The following is a 23,146-nucleotide window of genomic DNA, read 5'->3' as shown; positions in this document are numbered from 1 at the left end:
CTCTAACTGCTGAACAGATGCATGGGCACGGTACCGTAACAACAGATTCGGACTTCTGGGTTACTTAAATTCTGCTCTGTTATGCTATACCTTCTAAGGAAATTTTGCCTCTGAGAATATTGTGTACAGATAGCTTAAGTTTACCAGTGTTTCAAATGTATAAAAGGTATGTTAGTACATAGAGACCTTGAGGAATGAGGAATAATGAGGAATTTAATAGGTGCACAGCCATCTGGTTTCCATTCAAGTGCATAGCTTCTTACCTTGTTCAGAATCCCCAGTAAATTCCCCAGCAGCCACAGAGTAGCCTGTTTAAATATAAATTACAAGCAAAACACTCGATAAACCATTTCTTTCAAAAAATATGCAAGGACAATCAGATTTGTCTGTTCATCTGATCATCAGAATGCAAATTTTCTAACATTAGTATAAAACCTGTGTGGAAAAAAGGAAAATTGTTTATCTCATTATCATGACTAAATGAACTGTAATTCTGAATGTATAATAAATCTATCCATCTTCTCCAAAAATAAACTTCTAAATTATTAATAATAATTTATCTGAAAGAACAGCAGGTACTATGGTGGTTTGCGCTAACAGCTATTGACACAATTTAGGTCTTCATTAATATATTGTAATGTGTGAGTATCCTCTTTTAGTTCTGTATGGAAGACAGATTTCCAAAGATCCAGTTACGTACCTCCTGGAGCTTTAGTAAACCTGTGAGATAATTGCTGTTGACACAGTAAAGATTTTTGGACTGTATCAGGGACTATAAATTCAAATCTACGGGCACAGATGAAAGGATGCACCTTTGTCTTCAAATTCCACTGCATCTTTTCTATAATTATGTTGAAGAAAAACTTCTTACATGCAGAGACACATGAATATCATTCAAATTCTTAGAAATTAGTACTAATAAAAGGTACATAAAGAGCCTTTTTCTATTTATTACATAATATCTTCAGACTGACTTTTGTTATTGCTTACTTCAACTGTATCCTTTAAATATCAGTGAGAATAAATTCAGTACTTGTGCAGTACTGCACAAAATACTGCACAATTGAATTTTCTTTTATGTATTGAAAATTGAAGTAGTCTATTTACTTTAAAATCTATCCATCTTGGATGGATCACACCTTCCATCACACCTTGGAATGAAAAAAGATATAAATAGGAAAATTTTGTATTTCTTCTTAATTATTTAAGATCACATAATAAGAACCCTAATGAGCCATTTATGATCTCAATCCTCAAAGACTACTGCTGTGCATAATTTTAAGAATGTTCACAATCCCACTGAAGTAACCAGCAAACTACTGATTTGCTGTTGAGCTTAAGGCTAAACACATTAAAATCCTCTCACAATCGGGACATTAGTAATTTAGGGCTTGTTTTCACATTTATATAAGCCCCATGTTTTTAGAACATATTGCTAACTGACATAGAGCATAGCTTACCCATGTAATTGTCGTCATATGAGGGTGGTGCCACTCCTGTTTGCTTCTCTCGTGCCAGTTTCCTCAGAATATCCTTGAAGGAATAATTTGCAATGATATCCGCAATACTTGCAGTGATTACCTGACCTGAATTCAAACAACTTCATAAATGAAAGGGACAAAAAGGAGAGCCAGTTTCTATAAATAGGGCTAGCAGAACATCAGAACAGAGATGAAGGGATAATATATCACAGATGCAAAGAGTAGATATCTTCTCTCAATCTTTCTCCATTATTACCCTGAAAGTCTCAAGAGTACACATAAGTCAGTACAACAAGGCATTGAGACTCTACTGAACCACCACAAAAATATCTTCAGAATCATTTCAAGGTACTGAGTCAAACTAAAGCCAAGCATTTTCAGGCCCAGGTACCTTTTGATGCTGTACTGTACAAATGTAGTAGTAGACCAGTGGAAGCAATTTCTGAATGGAGAATTCAAAGCTATGACTACCCATCATCATAATCAACTAGATCTTCCCCCTTTAATGGCAATGCAAAAACACACATCAATGAGACTGACAATGGGCAAGTTGGTAGGCAGAGTCTGGGAATCAGCTGTATCATACATGTCAAAACAGGTTAAAGCAAAAATACCCTTTTAAACGCTTTACCAAACCACTTCAGGTTTTATCTACATGAGAAACTGTAAGTTGGAAACTACAGCGATGCCACAGATGAACTAAAAATATATGCAGGTGGCAATAAAAGGTTGTGTTCAGAAACAAATAGTGACAAAAAACGTTGAAGATATTACATTTGCTGTACAAATATTAGCTATGTTTAAAACTGCAGTGTTCCTAGGAAGAAAGTCAGCTTATTACTTAAATGACAAATGTTCTAAAATGCCAACATAAAAATAAGTTATTTCTATATTTTTTTGCTTCCTATACAACCTACATCCTGAATTTTCCCTGGCTTATTTGTATGCTCAGTTGCTTGTTAAGCAATTCTTCCAATCTATATTTGTTGAAAATGAGACCAGAGACTGGTTCTCCTAAATTGAGAAAACAAAGGAAATCTAGAACATTTTCCACAATACTTTCTGCTTCACTGCTTAGATCAAGTTAACCAGCCAGATGAACGTACCTTGCCAATAAAAACTACCAGGCCCACCTACTATCAGGTCACCATTCTGCAAAAAGCAAAATTGAATAAAATTAAGCAACAAAAGAACACAACAAAATACAGCATGCATGGGAAACTAAATTTAAATCATCGAAAAAGTATCAGAATCACAATAAAGGAGAATAGCCCGGTTCAAGGAAAGGATGTATGTGCATGGATGCACAGGAAAATCCACAGTTAAATGAAATTAAGATCACTCTTTAGCACTAACATAGCATTCTAAAAATTGGTGATTGTTTGTAAAAAAAAGTCAGCATAAAAGAGCGTTTTCACATTCAGTGAAGCAACAGTAACACTTTATAGAGAAATATATTTTTGTCTACCCTACAGTGAGGTCTTTACTCCTCAGCTATTAAGTACATGAATAACAATGTAGCTGCAGAACACCGAAAACAATGGAAACGATCAAACTTGTGTGAGGTCCTAGTGCTGTAATAGCTTAATAACAGTTCCAAAGATTATTCTTTGGCCCACAATATTGTTTCTGGACCTTCTTGGCATATAAGATCAACTAGCTATTTCCCTTAAGCACTTTAACATCCACAAGAGAATGGTCTTACTCAATGGCTAGCTTGCCTCCAGAAGTATCCTCATACAAGCTATTTTAACTTTAAAACAAGCTGGTGTCTACACATTATTTCCTGAAAGTCAGGTGTCTGGAAAGCATTGTCAGTGTGACACACTGAGATAGAAGCACACACAATGTTTTGCCTAATTACCTATTAAGGTAGACTGAGCAGTCAGACTGGAGTGCTTCAAAGAGATAAGCAGGTGCTGGTTGCCGTAATTATTTTATTAATGAACCCTGGAAGTTTGAAGCTTGCAAAAGGGGAAAGAACTTGCAACAACTTCATGAATCTCTCTATATGCAACAGCATGAGGATAAAGTCTTGATCACTGAGACAGTGCTTGAACACTGGGGATATATCACAATTACAACTGGTCAAAGTATTTCCGAAGCAGAATCTCACCTTGTAAAAATCTAAGCTGAAACCTGCTTGACAAAAGCCTTGTCCTTCGGGATCCGCATTGCCTGGAATTATGAAGGTAGAAGCATTTTATTGATTTCACAGTGCATGCAGAAGATAGCTTACACACCCCTAGAGCTGAAAGGCTGTAAAAATGAAACGACCAAAATATGTTAAAAGATGTGTACTCTTTTTAGAAGAGGCAGAGCAAATCAAGACCTTCTACAGGGCCCTGAATATGCAGCCTCCTTGTGAAGACTGAAAAGTAGGACCACTAGGGACCTTCTCGTCTCACTGCCAAGGAATGACCCTTGCAACAAGTACAGGGATTCAGTTTGAATTTGGCTAGATATACAAAAGTAAACAACAAGAAATCGCAGAATGGTCACCACAGTCTGCCATAAACACAAAGAAAGTGTTTACTAAGGCATTCTCAAAAAATGTTGCCACAGTGGATGGGTCAGCGTGGGTAAATGTTCAGACAACATCCTGGTTATCTGTACCAGGACAAGAAAAAGGGTCACATGTTCTTCACAAAGGCCAGCCCTTTAATTGACACACATTTGCTCAATGAGAACTAAAGTGTAATAATTTTGAATGGTCATGTGTACATGCAAAAACATCCTTCCTGCTTCTGTCCATCTTTATTTCTAATCTCCAAATTCTTATATAACTGTACAAAGTGCACTGGCATGCATTTTAGGGCTTTCCTATGGGTGCTGGAGTGCTGAAAGTCTGCAGGCTTGGGAAACTGAGATTAGGAATGGCCAGTTGAACTCTATTCAAATGGCATAAGCCTCTGGCAAAGCCCCAATGAGACATCTGAAATACATGAAGCAGATCTTATGGTCACCATTTCTTACAGATTCAGCTTCTTTTGGTACCTGTCCATCCAGGGACAAGTATTAGGCTTTAAAAGATGTAGCACAACCCAATTTAGAGCTATACTGCAATATGAGAAAAGGAAAGCCAGGGTAACACTGAATGCACATGCAAATATGTCATTTGTTACAGGTGTGCAGATTTTCTGGTAGACCATAGAAAGCATTATTGGGCTACATTATCACACATCTGTCAGATGTCAAGAAAATCTAGCTACATGATATGATGCTGTCTCTAGATCTTCATAGGAAAGAGACCTTTTAATTATGGGAAGTAAGTGTCTACTTCTGTAGAATGCCTGTTACTTTCTTGGCAAAATAATGCATGGTTATGCATGGCTGGCTCCTACTCGAAGGCAGGAGCACAGTTTGCAGTAGAGTAACAGTTAAAAGGTGTTTTGAAATTAGCCCTCATGCACATGGCAAGAATGCTAGCTGCAATAGCAGGGTCTCTGTACAGGGGGTATCATGACAAGAAACTTCTCATGTGAGGCTAGCATATGCAGCTTGAAGTAGCTACCCATCTCAGCTAAACTGAACAACATCATGGTTTTGCTGTGAGGGTTTCTCCTGGAAGGGACAGGTAAGCCCATCACATCTGCTATCTTACTGAGATTACCTTTAGAAAAGTAACCGAAAGAACAATTCTCTAATCCATGAGTGCAGAAACTGCCATACAACCAGCCCAGTCCAAAGCTCAGTAAAGGCACTGGATACTTCATATTTGTTTTAATAATTTGGAGCACTGAGGTAATGAGAGTACTAATAATCATCACAAACATTTAGACATAGGATGTTGAACAAGATGAACAACCAACTCAATCTAAACTGTGGCATTTTATGCAGACTTCTACGTAACTGAACTTGGTTCTAAATATATGTGCACTGTTTTTCCCTATTCCCGAAGAAGTAAGGCCCAGAGATTGCTACTACATCCTCAGAACAGCACAGAGAAGAGTGTGGAACGGCTAATGTGCATGGCTTTCTTCCATGCTGGAAGTCCTTCATAAATGAGCTATTGTGGGTGATATTGGCATGAATGGTGATACAGGCTCATGTGTTTCTGTGCAGGGTCTGGTCTTCAGATGGTGATCCTGTGATGAGAGATTTATACTCAGCATGAGCATAAGTAATTGGTTTAAAATGCTGTCTGGTTCTTATCTAGATCCGTTTGCTACATTTTAAGCCATTTAAATTGAACCAATTATATCTCATCACTGTAACTGCATAAGCTTAATTTACTTAATTTGTTCTCTTTCAATTATACAATAAAGCATCCAATTGCAGGCATATAATTTAATACCGTTTATTCTTTAAACCCTCATCCAATGCAATAATGTCATATAGTAATCTTCATTCAACCAAGACTGTGTGATGACTGAAAGGACGAAAACACTGACTGCAACATCAGTTCCTCCAGCAGAGGATTTTTCCTATTAATACTTACTGTTGCGACAAGGTGAATATTCAGCATAGGCACTGAAGTTCTGAATTGCTACATAGCAGGTGCCAACGGGGTCCTTCTCAGGGCTGTCTTTAAGGGTTCTCCAATGATATAAGGGAGCACAAGCCTATCAAAACAGCAATGATGTCACATGTACCTTTCACACACTCACACATCTGTCAAATGTAGTTTTTAATAAACAGTGTACAAGGATTCTCTCTGGTACTGTATCATTCATACAGTGATGATCATAATGTATTGACAGAAGAAAATGCAGGACCACTGCTTCTTACAATTTCATTATAACCTGAAAAGCATAGTCTGAACTTTCACCTATAGCCCTTAGCAGGTGAAATCTGTCAGGGACTACAACTCACATTTAAACATATGTTACAAATACCCTCTAAGCCTGTTTCACAAGTAATAGGTTTACTCTATTATTGCTCATTGCACAGAACTTGATCCCATAGTTTAAGATGTAGATCACATACATGTGGCTGAAGACATTCCTACTTCTGTCCTGATATGTCTTAAGATAACAGGCATTGCAGCAGAACTGCTACGATATTACTCTGCTTAGCAGAAGGACATTTGTCAGGGTGTTGTGTCATATTCTCTATCACAATCACCAGGTTGTCTGCCTTCGTATAAACCCCTGGTTTATAGAGAGACAACATAGATATAATGCATTCAACAGCCTCTGAGTGAACAGTTTTTGTTAAGTTTTGGATAGCAAACTAGCATTTAATCTTCTGTGTACGGTAGTGGTGTTACAAAAGATAAACAAGTTGTGTAGAGAGAGACTTCTTTTTCAAAAGTAATTCAGATAATTGGAAAAATAAAAAAGATAAGCTGTCAGGTATGCGAGTCATTCTTCAGGGGTTCCTGTACCCTAAAACTTTTCAATTGGCTGGGGAGAGGGAAGACACTACCTCTCCCTTCAGACTTGCCTCTGTAAGATACAAACAAATCCTCCATCCACATCCTACCTTGTCTTACTTTTCCAATCAGAAACCTGTCTACCTCTGGCAAGGCATTGTTATTATCCACACTACTATATAAGCCTTTGTCCTGCAACCAGTTCCAGCTGGATGAACCATTGTGCTACTCAGAGCTTACTATAAAAGCCAGAGCTTCTGGAATAGGAACTCTTAATGTACCCCTGCCTCGAAGACCTTACAGATTAAAACAGAGAGCAAAAAAGTGGAGCACGTGTCCTGTGAGAGTGATTTCAGGTACATCTGACCGAGCAAAACGGATTGAAACAAGAATTCAATGTAATCAGACATGTTGACCTAAAGCAGTTTACTATCATGTTTTTAGTTTTAAAAAAAAAGGTTCTGACAGTTTGATAATATTTTCTTTTTTTCTCTTTTCAGTCTACAAAGCTTAAAAGAGTTTTCTAGATTTGCTGTTCGAATTTTTGCCTGAAAAGTGTTGACCATATCTGCTTCAGAAAGCCTGAGAAAAGTTATCAGAAACAAATCAAAATTTGGTCAGTACAGACACAGCACATCAGTGAGTGATGAGGTTTTCTGCTCACTTGATTAAGATTTGGCAAATGGTGGTAAAAAACTTTTTTTTTTGTTTTGTTTGTGAACTGTTGTTTAGTTGAGTACATAAAATGAAAAATCTTCAGCTATTTTTAGAATTTTTTAGAATTTTTACATTTATTTAGCTCTGTAAGAGTACAGGCTGATGTTTTATTTATTACCTGTTCCATGTCAAAATCCTTCCCTAGGTTAACCACCAGTCATACTATATAAAGGAAAGCATTTCCTTGAAATACTTCTTCCCTTATAACTACTTCTTAAGTAATAATAGGAAGTTTTAGGCAAATCCCAAACCAGAAAATATTACTTTACAATTGTAAAAACTAATGAAACTAATGATCATATTAATTATTCTTAGCACAATTATTTCAGCAACATTTTCAGTGTAAACCTTAGTGCATAAATTGTAAGTATAAAATGTCTGTGTATAAGAAGCATCACCACTGCTTTACTAAGCAATAAAAGTACTTGGCCCCTGATAGGGTCCTCTATCAATACAGGTAAAATGCTCAGTGAAACTGGAAAACAGACATTGCACTTTGACAGCAATCTTTATGTGGAGCTTGTTCATCATGACTTTTTTGCAGCTGTTTTACCATGACTATGACATCACTGCTCAAAACAATGTAAATGTGACAAAAGAGGTCAGTGCTTTCTCTTATTAATTGACCTTTAGCACAGGTTCTTGGCTTCCATTACATTCTGCATTTAACATTCAAAAAAACTCTTCATAATACAAAACATTTTATAGCATATAGCTATCAGTTACTGTGTATCTCTAAAATATGTCCATTATCTGTTTTAAAAAAACCATCACTCACTTCCATAACATTATGACATTCTGCTATTTTCATATGCCAGCAGGATCATCTTCACTTGATCAGTTCAACCTGATTTTATAGACTGCCTTCATTTTCTGAGTTATATACATCATCTATTTTATAATTCATGCATAATCATAGAGTTGTTTCCATAATCTACACATAGAGAGCTATTAAAGAGATACATTTGAGAAAAATAAATATTATCTCCAAATGAATACCAAATGCATAAGACTTACCACGACTTTTTCTTTATGAGCTTTGACTGTTGCCCCAAACCACTGACTCGTCTTAAACTCAATAGGTTCCCTGGTGCCATTGACTTTAATTTTCCTGTTGTCTGACAATAAAAGAAGAGGTATGTTGACAGATTATTTTTAAAAAGTATTATTACCCTTTGAATTACAGAAACAAGTGAACAGACTAACAGATGTATTACATTGCATCTGCTGTCATCATCCTACCATCTTAATAGAAAATTGTAGTATCATTTAAGCTTTTCACTGGTCAGTGGAAAACACCTTAAATTCACATGTGAAAATTCAAAATAATTACACTTAAACTTCAGAAAAAAATACAAAAGACTGGAAGAAGAAACCCTGTGTTTCCCCTTACCAAAAAAACCCAAAAGTTTACCTGGAATTTATGATAAGAATGAACAAGAATCTACAAAAATAGGTGAAAAGCCCTAAAAAGTTTTCTCATATGTGCTAGAAACTTTATGTGTAAAAAGCATGTTCCATAATTAGTTTTTGTCAAACAAATGACATTTCTCAGCATGCTTATTCAAAGACCAACACTACAGATAGCAAAGGACTTAGTTTTTAACAGAATTACATGTGTATACACTGTCACAAGAGACAGCTTCTTAATGTTGCTTTATATACACTCTTGCAGATGTCAGCATAAGAGAAGCCATCTGGGCAAAGACTCCGGCCAATTATAATGCATTTCAGGTTTTAATAAAAAGCAGACATCCCTTCCTTTCACCCCTAGTTCTCTGAAGTAAACTGATTTCCCATATGTTCATGAGCTATGCTCTTCCCTCACCAGTCATTCCTAATGAACTTCTCAATTTATACATGAGCAGGGCATTACTCCTTCTCCCTTGTATCTGCATTCCCTTACGTTGGTATCTGGTTCCTATCAGGATAGATTTCACAAGAATCAATCCTTTTTATTCACTCTAAGTGAAAATAAAACCATATACTGTCTACCTTGAAATGTAGAAAAAATGCAATGTCAGATTATATTCTATGGATTTACATACATTTTTTAAAAACTGAGGAAAATGCAGCCAACACTTTTAAAAAATCAACACTTTCTGGTATTTGCCCAACAGGAATAGAGGAGATACCTGAATGTTTTTCTAGGATGTTGGATCACCAGTTAACTTCAGCTCATGGTAATCTTGTGTTACAGATACAAACTGAATTACAAAGAAAAATGCACTGTATTTGAAGAACAAGAGCACTCTATCTCTGGTGAGTTGGTCTTTTTTTTTCTAATAAGCATGAAGGAAAGCTGAGTGAAACTTTGAAAGACTCTGAGAAAACGTCTTTCCTCATATAAATATTTGTTTCTGGGCTATGCCAATTACAGGAAATCCATGCTTAGAGAGATAAGAGAGATAAATATCAGGCATATTTAGATCTTTAAAATTCAGGAAGTATAATTTAAAATCACTTTAAAAATATTAATTTTAAATACATTTTATTTAAGTTATGCCTAAACTTTAAGAGTGTGAGAGACAGCGACTTTGACACACTGCACTGTAGGAGCTGCCAGCTTCGACCTAGATGTTGGCAACACCATGTTTATTTTTTTCCAGTGAAGTCAGACCCTTTCAAACTTTAAAGGTTTCTTTTTTCTTTTTTCAATGTTCCAGCAGATCTGAACATGATCAATGTCCACAGATGAGGTCTTGATAGAAACAAAACTTTTGAAGCTTGAAAATCAGCCACAGTCAGCTTACAGCAGCCAATCTTAGCCTGGCTCTGAGGATACTCACGACCAATATTCTAACTTATAAAGAGCTTACATTTTCAATCAAAACAGCATACTTGTCTACTGGCAAAGTACACTAAAAATTGAAAAGAAGTCAGGTTTTAAAACTAGGACAAACATTTACAGGATTTATAAAACCTCCACTGAAGTTACCAGCAAATCTGCAAGAACTGTACACACATACACACCTCCACTCCACATAGTAATATGGTGTAGTATGAATCCTTCATTATGTGGCATGGGATTTTCATTATAAAATAATTAGTAAAATATCACAGACACACAAGTTAATAAATAGCTTTTTTTTTTTTTCTTCCCCCCAGATAAATCTCTTTTGACAGAAATTGTCTAATCACCTGTGTTCAGGATCCCTGTTGTAGCTATAGAGTCATATTCCCAGTTTCTGAGTTTGTGCCTTAAAATACAGTTTAGTCTTTTGCATATAATAACCAATCAGTATTTCAGATTGCTGGAAAACAGCTACGGCTTCTTCTATAACTTTATTAAAAGGAAGCTATATATACACAACTAATTCATCTGAATAGACAAGGACTGTCATTACTGTGCCCTGATTGTATTCTATTAGACAGCAAGGCTCTGAATGAAGCCACTGTAAATGTCCACTTCTGAGCTAGTCATCCACTTACAACTGAGAACCTGATCTAGGGCATGGTTCTTCTCCTAAAGCAAACATCTGAGAAGGTCAAAAGATCCATGGCCTAAAAGTACTTAATTTTTTCTTTACCAGCTGTAGATAGTCACAAATGGCCTGCTTAGAGTAGACTCAGATAAAAACTATTCATTTTCTCAGATAAATCCCAATCCAATTAAAAAAAAAAAAATTTTTTGCCTTGAGTATATCCCTCAAAACTCTGTTACCTAAGTGTTTCAAAAAATAACAGGTCTGTATCCTGACAACACCCTTATATGACAGGGAAGTATCTCTCCTTATGTTATTTATGGGGATCTGAGGCCCACAGGCTATCTACACTGTACCTTACCCACCAGCTAAGCTATATTTCTGTGAGCAGCAAAAACTTGGCTTGAATCCAGGTTGCATTCAAATGTCATCTTCTCTTCTGGAAAAGAATGGCTGGCCCCTTTTAGGAAGGAGTCCAGGCTATCTTGTATCATGACGCGTGACACTAGTGCAAGGATAGCTAGAATACAAGAGACCAGCTGGGCTGGGCACCCAACGCCTGGGCCTGTCCACAGAGCAGTCCAGGGAGTGCCTGAGTACCAGCTGGATTGCTTCAGAGCCAGCCCAGGAGCTGTTCCAGATGGTCAATAGTCTGGATGACTCACAAATCTGGCTTAAAACTCAGCCCTGGAGTCACTCATAATTGTACTGCCTAAGACTGTATTGCAGGCTAAGGCCCAGGCAGTCAAGAGTATGCAAAGAGCAAAGATGTAGAAGTGTAAATCTAGGTACAAGGAAATCCTTAAACCGCATTTCAGCAACCCAAAAGAATCTCATTTTCTACTGCAGGAACCAAGACTCCTACATACTGGTACTGCCCCACAACCCAGCTTCAGAAGCAGCTCTGGAGATGGTGAAGCATGATTTTCAAAGTCAGTGTTCCTTCACCCAGTCTTTTAGACTTGAGGTACCTAGGAGCTACCAAAGGAAAAAAGGCCCCTTAAAATGCCAAAGCAGTAGCTGGACAAGTAGAGAAATTTGAATCCAGACAGTAAAATGCAAGCCTATGTAAGAACAGTGGGGCAGAATTCATTTTTAGGAATTAAAAGCCTGAACCTGGAGCAAGTACTAAGGTATATTCATCACTTGCGCACATTAGACTAAATTTGGCCCTTTATTTGGATTGATCTCTCAGTCACTGAGTCAGTACATTACAAACTGTTTACCAGTCACGAATCAAACATTACTCTTACAAATACTTCTTTGTTGTAGTAATCAGGATCTGCATAAGAAACATGTATTTGAAAACACTGATAGTGGTCCGTTGTGGTTCACTGAGCTCTTGAAAACCAGAAGTAAAAAATGCAACATCTGTTATAATTTGAAAATACTCAAATGAACAAAAGCAAATAAAAATATTTTAATCAAACTTAACACAGGAAAATAATGCTTCTAATCAAAGCAACAAATTCAGTTATGTAACACACCTTCAACTCTTTCAGGTAAGTTCTCACCCTTGAGAAGCTTTGAAAAGTATTATATTTACTTGCTCCATGTGCATTTGCCTGTATGTCCTGGATAAATGCAGACGGCCATTAACCAGGCATTTGCATCAGGCTGTTACACTCTGCCTTCTAACCTGTACCTATTCAGACCACATCCAGGATGGCAAACCACTTTCAAAAAACGGTTCTGATATATGTGTGTGTGTGTGTGTGTGTGTGTGTGTGTGTACGTATCCATGCATATCCATATGTATAAATAGACAATATAAAATGTAATATATATATTTATACATAATTAGATATAAGCAGAGTAGAGGTGAGTAATCACCACAACCAATCCATATTTATATAAAATGGGAATACAAACGTATGAAAACAACAAGCATTTATAGAAATATATATAGGTCAAAGAAAGTGAATATCCCCCTCACCTGGGGACAACACCTGGAATGCTATGTACAGTTTTGAGACACCAGTACAAGACTTGCAGGTGTTTGGCCCAAATAAGAGAAAGCAAAGGAGGATCTATCTGCACTTCATCCAGTGTTCAATAGGCAGAGAGTGCCAAACTCCCCTTTGAGGTACACAGCAAAAGGAAAATAAGCAAAAGACACAAGTTATAGCAAGGGAATTTCTGATTAGATATACAGAAAATACTCTTCAGAGTGAAGGTGATTACGCACTGGAACAGATTCCCCAGAGAGGCTGTGGCGTCTCCATCCTTGGGTAGTTTCAGAACTTGGCACTCAGCAACCTAATTTAACTTTGAGATCAGCCCTGCTGCATCATTACAGCCCTGCCTTCCAGGAGGAGAGAGGGAAGGATCCGTACTGGAAAACAGGGTCCCATATTCTAGCAGTGAGGGAAGAGAAGGGATCTTGTCAACCCTATCACCATGGCAGAGTGGTATTTTTTTGGTATCGTCACCATAAAATTCCAATCATACCACCCATTACTAAGCAAAGGTAAGTCAGTAACATTCACAGGGTCATTGATACTAGACCCTCAACAGAGAGACAGAATACAAATGCAAAGCTAGAGACTGTGATCTAGGGAATCATGCCAAGCAATTGCCTTCAATGCGGGGGGAAAAGGGGACTCCACGGTGTTTAAAAGGGGACTCCACAGTGTTTAGAGACAGTAAGGACATGCAAAACCCTTGCAAGACAAGAAGAGTTGCTTCTAATTTTGGATTTATCTAATGCTGCAAACATCTATTTAATTTCTGGGTTTTATTGTGCCTTAGATGCTATTCATATGAGTTATTTTAATTTAATAGATCATATCTGGAGAGCTTTATTTGGATTTTCATTCCACAAATCAAGAAAAAAAGAATCAGCAAACCCAATAGGATTTTTTCCCTAAGTACAATCTGATCAAAAGCAAATTAAGACCTCAGGGCTTGAACTAACATAGCTAAGAGTATTTTTTCCCTTCTTTAGATAAGGCTGAGACTCATAAAAGAAACCCATGAGGGTCTATTACAAATCAGAATGCTACAAATGAACCATGAGGCTCTAGATAAGGTCTTACTGGCACAGTGGACTGAAATGTGTCAACGTTTAAAAGGACAACGAAGTTCTCCCTCAGCACTTTCTCTTGAGATGTAAATTCTCTTTTATAACAGGATTCTAAGTTTACCCTAGAACCTTACCATCTCTACAGCTAATGATTTTTTCATGTAACTAAAGCTCTTGAGTCCCACAGTACCTGGGTTCTGTTACAATCATCTCAACTGTTGGTCAGATTAGCTCATGTTTTTTATCAACTGCACGCTTGGCCAGAACTGATCTACATCCCCCTCCCCTGTTCCTCTACAGAGGCTCTTCAAATTTTCTCAAGCTAGTTTAGAAAAATATAACCTGTTTTACTAAAACTGGCAAAGTTAACTGATAACAAAGACAAGACCCCAGTGAGTTCTGGAAACTCAGGGGAAGTGGTATCTAAAATCCTGCATTTAGGAGCTAATTTAAAACATAAGAACTTGTTGCAGTCTGTTAAGCCTTTCAATTAAAAGTGACCATTATAATAAGTTTCTGAAATATGAACTATTAGCTTTTTACTAGATTTCAAATGCAATAGTGCACTTCAGGGGGCATTCAAGTTTGCTTCTGGCTGCAAGATGCTTTGAATGGTTCAGAAGTTCCTCAGTTAACCAAGCAGGGAGCAAGTTTTCTTCATATTGCTCTCCTGCTACCTCTCCTGGCAGCTGAACGAAGAGCACTGGGCTTAAACACAAGGACTTGGTAATTCTACCTCAATGTCAAAGCAGAAACGGTCATTTTAAACCTCATTTCATAATGGAGAAACTGAAAAGGAGAAGTTAGCTTTGTGTAGGTAAGAGAGAAAAGACAGATCACAGGTCTTTAATATAATGCCAATGCTTGTTCCCCTGTCCTCTCATTGAGTTTCAATGAGTAACATAACCTTATGCTGCAATGCAACAGGACAGCTTTACAGAGCAGGGAAACAGGGAGAAGAGGCTATGACCTTCAGTTTGTATCTCCTAGAGTAAGGGGATACTAAAAGCCCTTCCATTATACTTTAGCTCAGTTCCCTGCTGTGATGGAGCAGGTTAACGCACCAGCTGTGCTCTCAGGGGCAGTGCTTTCAGCTTATTCCCAGTCTTGGCCCCTGCGCCTGCATTTAGGGAGCTTTAAAGAACTGCAAACATGTGACTGCAGAGTCAATGATGTACCAACAGCAGGAAACACAGAGAGTTCCTGCTAAAGCCCCTTCCTGGCTGGAGGCCATATCACTGGCCAACCCATATGGGAATGTCTGGTTGCATGACTTGCGTATGGATGGGTTGGCCCAAATTCTACAGCATGTCAATATTTCATCCCCCTTCCCTCTTCTGCCCCTCTGTCCCTTCATCAAGAATGGTCTTTTTCATCAATAGATTAATTACTGATGTTGGTTTGCAAGTAAATCACCTTGTCACCTTGGACATCTCTGCATTAGCTACTCTGAAGAACAGAGATAGGTAACCTGAGAATCAATGACAATCTGGGAGAACTGCCTGTGGAACAATTTCAGTTAACTGGTATGACCTTTAGGAAAGGGCTGCAGATACTCCCGCACCTCTACTAACTCTAACTGAGCCATCTTCCCAGCGCAGTCGTTTAGTCCACACACATTTCCACATTAACACAAGTTATGCAGCTGCTCGCAGCACTCAAACCAGCTTCAGCATCCTAACATATGCACAGTGCCACAGAGATTACTTCAGTAGTCTTGTTTTTGAGTACCCATGCCAGGAGTAAGGAACCCAGTCTGTCTCACAACTCGAACATGGCACTTAGAAGTAATGACACATTTTTAAAGGTGATCTTATATCTTTCACTGGGAGTTGAGTGAATACTGAGTGTTCCTGTTGCATATCCATTAGTAACCCATGCAATGTCTACTCCCTCATGCAATCTTCGTTTCTGAGAAAAAAGGAGCAAGAAAGCTTCACAAACTACAGGGACATGTCTTTTGTTGTTTCAAGTTTACATGAGACAAAAAATAGAGTTCAGTCCTGAGTGTCACAGCCTGTGTGGTGGCAGGGTGCTTAGCTGCACCTCGCAGTGACTCTGGGTGCAACCCTTGCAGTGTCAGATCTCTGACCCACTGGGGAACATCACGGTGGTCTTATACCAGTGTCAGGACGTCACGTTCAGTTGGGCTTAGCATTTGTATTCTCCCTTCAGCACTCTATGGCATGCAGGATATAGAATAACTTTCTTTAATTTAAAACTTCAGTTATTTTAAAAATAGAAAGATATTATTCACAGATAAAAACAAAACTCTTCAACAAAACAGCCTCTACAGGACCATCCTATCTCAGCACTTATCATTATAGTATTAAGCTAAGCAAGCCTAAGTTTTTCACTGAGGCATCTATCACTTAGTCGTTCCCTCAGATCACTTTCAGGACAAGAGCCCCCTCTGTCTAAGGCAATACATACTTTGCACACTCAACAATTTCTTTTTCTCTTCCTTCCCTTCCCTGATTCATGAGCATGTTCTTGGTCATCACTGCCTCTTAAAAAGCCCTAAATACTTCTGGAGAGAGATTTTGTTGCTTTTTAATTTGTTACACTTTACAGTCCCATAACAGGGTGTATCTGTCCATTCCTTCAGTAAACATCTCAATACTTGTACAATACAGGTAACTATAAATTAATACAAAGCGTCTCCACATCTGTCACACCATGATATTCAAAAACGTCTAGAATCTTGACTGAAGTCATCACAGAATACTAGTCAATGTCCTCACTGTTTTCATTTAGTAGGAGCAAGATATTAACAGCGTTAATACAAAAACCACCAAAGCATTAGCAAATGAAGCTCTTCCTGAAATTAGGTCTACTCTTCTTGCGGAAACAGTGAAATAATCTGTAAAGTTAGTCTTACTAATTAGGTGCCCACTTACACACTTATTTGTGGCAGTAAAAGTCCCAGTAACATCCAAGTGCACTGTATGTTCCCTCCTCAACGGCAGAACATAACTAGCACAGAATGCAACGTACCTGAGCTTCATTTGTGTACCCTGCCCTCAGAAATAGAAGACACGAGCCCTCATGCTCCTAAGTAATTTAAGCCAGTGGTTTTCAACCACTTGGATTTGTTGATCTCTTGAATTTTTATGTTATGGTGGAAATTCACAGTTTTTATGACCTGCAGCAATTTCACGTATCTAACTTGGGATGTAGTATATGTGAATTTGCTTTTCATTTACAAGTTCTTTAGAATTTAGAAGTCCTCCACTGAACTCTCGTGGCTGAAAAATACTGATTTAGTAAATTATTTACCTATTTGTTGGGTCACACTGCCTTTTAAATGTTACATTATACTCTTTCCTTCTAGTTCCACTCAATTTTCACTTCTGACCTTACTTAAAGATGCTTTCAATTATTCAGCAGTTTTATTTCTTTTACTGTGCTTAGTGAATCTACCTGAAAGAGATTATATTATTTGGTTAGAGTCAAGAAAAAAGTACTTTAAAAAGGCAGCTTTGTGTAAAAATGCTTCAAAATGAAATCTTCCAGCTCTAAAGCAGCCTCTGTAGTTTTCCTGGTTTGTTTCAGAAAACATTCCCAAAGCTTTCCAAGACTTTTCAAAATCTCCTATGAGGCATGAAGTATTAATCTTTAAAATTAAAGCTGCTAGAGCTGAATTTCCAGTCCTGGCTGGTTTTGTTTTGGGAGAAAGGATAACCTTTAGGTTAAGGAACTGGAGCAAGAAGAAAAAAATCCTGACTCGGTTACCAGTGCTATCAGCAGCTTCCTGTATGATCTTTGACAGCCCAGACTAACTTTTTCCTGTTTATGAGAATAAATATAAAAATGGGAATATAAAATGGGAATAGCAGCACTTCTGAGTGATGTTGTAGGGAGAAGGCATAGTGAGTACGAGGTGTGTGTACAAGAAAAAGAGCCATAAACTGAAAATACTCCTCATATTTACTAAGAACTATCTAAGTCCCACTAGGCATACAGTGGCCAAAGGCTTCAAAAGAAACTGTGTGTAACAGACTACTTGAAATAGTATCATCTAGGCTAGAGCTCATGTGGACTGCTCTGTTTGGGGGAACAGTGGAAAATATGGAAAACTCGCTTCTGTAAGTAGCATATTTTGAAGAGAAAAAAATGACATGAAATACACATCCATATTTCAGCAAAAAGTCAGATGGCACTTATGTTGGTGGCAACGAAGACTGGGTACTGGCACAAGCTATGCAAACCTTCCCAGGGTCCCCATCTATGAGGGCAGCTGGCCATTGCTGAACTGTGCGGAATGGCACCTTCACTGCCCTTGGTACCTGAACTAGACAGCTAACCCTAACGCTGCCAAACCTGCCTGTAACTCAGTCCCTCCTCCAAGTACATCTACACAAGGGGCTCTCTCCGGCTTAACTTCAGCTGTTTACAAGCCAGACATCTACCGTGAGGACAGAAACAACTGCCCCAGGAAGAATGAGTGCACCACACTTTGGTGAGTCCAAGCTGAATAGCCATCTCATACAGTCCAAAGCCTTGTTGATATACTTCCTCACCAGCCTGTGTTTGCGATTTTATTCGAAACATAGTACGTGCAAAAGGACATTCTGCCAAGAGTATGGATCTGTCCTGAGTCTCTTGAGTCAACTTTTCTGGAGTTTCCCCCAGGAAAGCCAGATGTCCTTCTGGGTTTCATCACCAGGTTTTCATTAATTTTTCAAAACACCCCTTTAAAATGCGATGGCATTTTCATTTGGTCTGTAAGTTTTCTATTCAAACCTGAAATTAATTTGTACAGATAATATATTCCACTTCTGTTACATGAACTACGGAATATTATCTAAACTGTTTTTACTTTAAAGATGGACACTCAGGGCACAGTACAATAAAAAATATTGTATGCATACTGCCTGTGTCTGTACATTCACATTTATATATAACCATATGTTGTACATGGTACTACATGCCCAAGTAGCCACATACACATAGAGGAACTATCTCCTACTCTGTACTGAAGAATGCCCAGCATGATGGGAGAGTCATCCTGAGTAGAGTTCCTAGACACTAACACAGTAACAGGATGTGTGGGTGGCAGGAGCTGGAAGGGGTAAAGAACCACACTGCTTACTTGCTACATGTTAAGTAAGCTCTTCTAATTTAATTTGTGCTCTCTGAAAAAAACTGAATTGCATTGTGTTCACATTTAAATAAACCACAAATGTTAAGATTAAATATAACCTAGAGAATTTCTTCTTAATGATTAAACTGTCAAAGTCTGCCTAAATAAAGCCGATTTGTTTTAAAGTCCCTGCAAACACTAGGCTTAAACTATTTTCAAGACCTTATAAAGAGACAACAGAAAACATGAACAGCCTGAGTTGTTTAAAACGTGTGTTCTCTCTAATTAAATAAGAAACATCTGTCTAGGGATTTTGGAAGTGGATATAATCTATCCACATTGTGCCTAAATCAGTTTGCATCTAGCTTCAATATTCTGAAATAAAACTCTTGCTTTCTGAAAAGAATTAAGTCAGTATGCCACATGAGGTACTTCATCCATCTGAACAGACAGAAAATCCCTTGCTGAAAATAACAGCAAAGGCTAGTTAGTAATCCTGTGATTCCCAGGCTTGGGGTTTTGCCTTCTGAGCCCTCAAAAAACCCCCTCTATTTTCAAAATGAGGAATCTGCCACAAACACCTTTCATAAAAGCTTCAATAGCAAAAGAAGCAGCAGTTATGAAGGTGAACGACGCACAAATCCTGGAGGTCCTGCTCCTGTTACTTCTCTGGGGACCACTGAACCCTCCCCCGGGAGCACAGGCGCATACGGACTCCCAGGAGCGGGATTTCTCCACCGAAGTGCAGACCCTTAGATCAAAACGACACAGCTAAAGCGAGCAGGGCAGAAAGTCGTGCCGAAGGGGTTCCGGAGCGCGGCAGAGCCACCCACCCACCCACCCACCCAGCGCTGCGCTCCCCAGGTTCAGCGGCGGACTTACTGGTGTTGTCAAAGGGGATCTGCCGGCACTGGGCGGCGGGCCAGCCGCAGCGGTACACCGCCCCTCCTTCCACGATGTCCGGCTGCGTGGTGTTGGCTTTGGGAGCTCCAACCAGGACACTGACTCTGCGAAACACACCGGGAAGTCACAGTGGGGGGGGGGGCGATCAGGACCGACGGGCGGCGGCCCCGGCACGGCGGGCCAGGGGCTGTCACCGCGGCCACCGGGGTGAGGGCGGCTGGCGGGACGCCGCCGTTGGCCCGCCGCGTTCCCCGAAGCCTCCCCCGAGCCCGGCGGCGCCCCCGAGCCGGGCCAGGCACGAGGGGCTGCCCGGCGGCGCCCGGCGGGGCACAGCCCGGCCCCCGCCGCCCCCCGGGCCCGCCCGGCCGGCCCGCGGCACTCACGTGCTGGGGTCGGGGATGTAGAAGTCCACCGAGTACCCGAAGTAGCTGCCCGGGGGGCCGCTGTACACCGTCAGCTTCTCCTCGTCCAGGTTGAAGGCCACCAGCGTCGGCGCCCAGAGCAGCGCTGACAGGAGGAGCAGCGGGCACGGCCGCTGCGGGCGGCGGGCACGGCCGGCCCCGCGCCCGCGGCTGAGGCGCAGCATCCTCGGCCCTCCTCGGCGGGCGGCTCCCGCGGGCAGAGCGCGCGGCGCGGAGCTGTGCGGAGCTGTGCGGAGCTGTGCGGCGGCCGGGCGGTGCCGCGGCGGTCTGGCTGCCGCCGTGCGCGGGCGGCGGGGCGGGGGGCTGGCGGGGCGGGGGGCTGGCGGGGGAGGCTCGGCTCGGCCCCGCTCACCCCGACGCCGACGCCGCCACCGCCGCCGCCGCGGCGCGAGCCGCGCTCGGGCGCCCCCTGGCGGCCCGCGGCGAGCAGCGCGGCGCGGCGGAGCGCCCGGCGGCCCCGCCGGCGAGGTGCGGAGCCGCGGGCAGGCTCCGCCGGGAGCGCGGTGGCGCGGCGGGGCAGGTCCTCTGCTGGGAGGCAGCACCTGAGCCCGAGGGACCCCCCCGCCACCGGCCTGTGCGTGCGCTCCGCTGCCGGTGGTCGGTCTGGGGCCGCCTCACCGGCGCCTCCCTGGCCGAGGGCGGGAGCAGCCCCGCTGAGGCAGGAGCGGGCCCGCCGTCCCCGGCGGAGGTGTCGGCGCCTCGGCCCGGCGCCGCACGACGCCTCCGGCGTTGCCTTCGGGAGAGGACGATGGGCGCAGCGCTGTGGGTGCCGTGCGGCCACCGGGGAGCCGGAGCGGCCCTTGTCCCCAGCGCCGGAGGGACGCCGGGGCAGGAGCCCCGGCAGGGCTCTGCGTCCCGGTGCTCGGGGTGGTTTTACGGCATCGCCCAGGCGGCATCTGGGGAAACTGATTTGTCTTACCAAGGAATTCCACCGGCGAAGCTGAGAAGCGCATGCCGAGTGGGACACCCCCTGAACTCTGCCCAGCAGAGTTACCTGATGGCTCTGTTTGGACAGCCACGTTCCCAGGGGAAAATGGCGGAGTTGAGGCTCGTGATTTTTACTTTAATTTCTCTCAACTTCCGGCGTTTTCAGGATTTTAAACTGACGAGGCTGATACTTGAAAATCCCCTTTAGGAAACTAAGCTGCATGGACAAAGAAAATAGACCTTCATCAGATGGTTATGTAACTGCCAGCATGGCTATTATTTTAAAACAAAACAACCCAGCAACTAAAAGCCCCTTCTAACCACAGGAAAGATGTAAACCCAGCCACACAGTTCAGAACACATTAGGAAATGCATTTCTCTGTAAGTTCTTCTATTAGTGCTTGCCAAGCTACATAAAGTTTTAATGTGCAGAAAGGGTCACCTTACTTTGGTGTGGAGGAAAGCGTTGCTGTAGGCCCTTGCCACAGCTCCATGCAGGAGCAGGTGTCAAGCCTCTCTTCTCACAGAAATAACCATACTACTTTATTGCATGTAGCATTGAATGGAGCTTTTAGAAAGCTCTTCTTACAATTTCTTCATAAAAGTATTTAAAAATGATGAGGCTGTATAATGCCTGTCTTGAATTGCTCTGCCCCTGCAAGCCCCACAGTAGTGTTTTGGATGGTTTTGTTCAGAATACATAAAAACGACTCTTCTTGAAATGTTCCCTTCCCCTACAAAGCTAAATGGGGCTTCACATCCACATCTTGAGAAAACAGCACTCTCATTTTATTTTTTCTGGCCAACTCAAAGGAGAAAAGGAGAAACATTTTCTTTTCTATTTAATCAACTCTGTTAGGAGGAAAAAAAGGATTATTTTACAGATGTGTCCAAAGCAATATCAGAGAAAGATCAGAAGAATAGAGAACCCATTTATAAACATGCTACAGTAGAGCATACCTATGAAAGCAGCTGAGAGTAGTTTGTTTTGCTCTGAGGTTCTGGTTTCTTTTCTTCCGTGTTTGTTTTATTTTAAGTGCTTTATGGCAAGATTATTCAGATAAGACTGACATTCCTGTTGATGAAAATAGAACATTGTGTTTATTTCCAGCATTAACTGTGACCCTTAGTTGTCCCCACAGGCTTGTAATATTCCTTAATTCTGCTCGCCTTACATTTGTACCAACTTTACTCTTGCTATTAGAGTGGACCTTAAGCCCACTATGGACCTTATTTTGTTATTTTACATTGAGCAAGTATCTCTTAGAGATTTAAGCACCAGTAATAAATTCAGAAATACCTCAATTACTTGTACGGCTAACATCCACTCTTAAAAGACATACCATGTTAAGGCAACTTGAGGCATCTGGAAATTGTGTTGCCTTACACTGAATAATAATGCCTTGCTCTTATTTAGCACAACAGTCAGTTCTAGTGCTGAGTGTCATAAGTGAAGTTGCTGGGGCTCAGAGAACTGCTCGGATGGCACACCAGACCTGTGGCACTGTGGCACTCAGGATCAAGAAGGCAGCACATCCTGGTGCTGGATCAATCTTGTACAGATATATCCAAAACAGAGTTAAAATTCAGTAATTAGCACAGTTGGAGATAGGTGAGTGTTCACACAAATGAAAAGCAGAAGGGGCATAACAAGAACATAAGCAGTTCTCATGTGCTCCCCTTGTACCTATTTCTGTTTGAAATATGTGTCACCTAACCTGGTTGGTTTGAACTAAATTTTAAAAGAAAAAAGTGCTTCAAATGGCTATCAATGCTAAAGACTGTATGGAGAGCAGGGCAGAATGAAAGGAAGGAAATCTCTTTCAAGATCCTCTTACCCCCA

General features: G+C 40.8%; 1 protein-coding gene across 1 annotated transcript in view; it reads right to left on the bottom strand.

Annotated features, from left to right (window-relative positions):
- ITGA8 (integrin subunit alpha 8) overlaps window positions 1-20,540 on the bottom strand; it is a 116,323-nt gene extending 95,783 nt beyond the window's left edge. Inside the window, exons 1-8 of the mRNA XM_074900206.1 lie at window positions 20,338-20,540; window positions 19,934-20,058; window positions 8,533-8,633; window positions 5,923-6,046; window positions 3,598-3,659; window positions 2,588-2,633; window positions 1,461-1,586; window positions 264-308 (exon numbers count right to left, since the gene is read on the bottom strand). Coding sequence (XP_074756307.1) covers window positions 264-308; window positions 1,461-1,586; window positions 2,588-2,633; window positions 3,598-3,659; window positions 5,923-6,046; window positions 8,533-8,633; window positions 19,934-20,058; window positions 20,338-20,540 — 832 coding nt within the window. The remainder of the gene's footprint in view (window positions 1-263; window positions 309-1,460; window positions 1,587-2,587; window positions 2,634-3,597; window positions 3,660-5,922; window positions 6,047-8,532; window positions 8,634-19,933; window positions 20,059-20,337) is intronic.
- Window positions 20,541-23,146: the final 2,606 nt, after the last annotated feature.

This window comes from Athene noctua, chromosome 2 (genome assembly GCF_965140245.1).
Source record: "Athene noctua chromosome 2, bAthNoc1.hap1.1, whole genome shotgun sequence".
Classification (NCBI taxonomy): domain Eukaryota; kingdom Metazoa; phylum Chordata; class Aves; order Strigiformes; family Strigidae; genus Athene; species Athene noctua.
The sequence above is the reverse complement of the archived record's forward strand: the minus strand, read 5'-3'. Positions and strand labels throughout refer to the sequence as shown.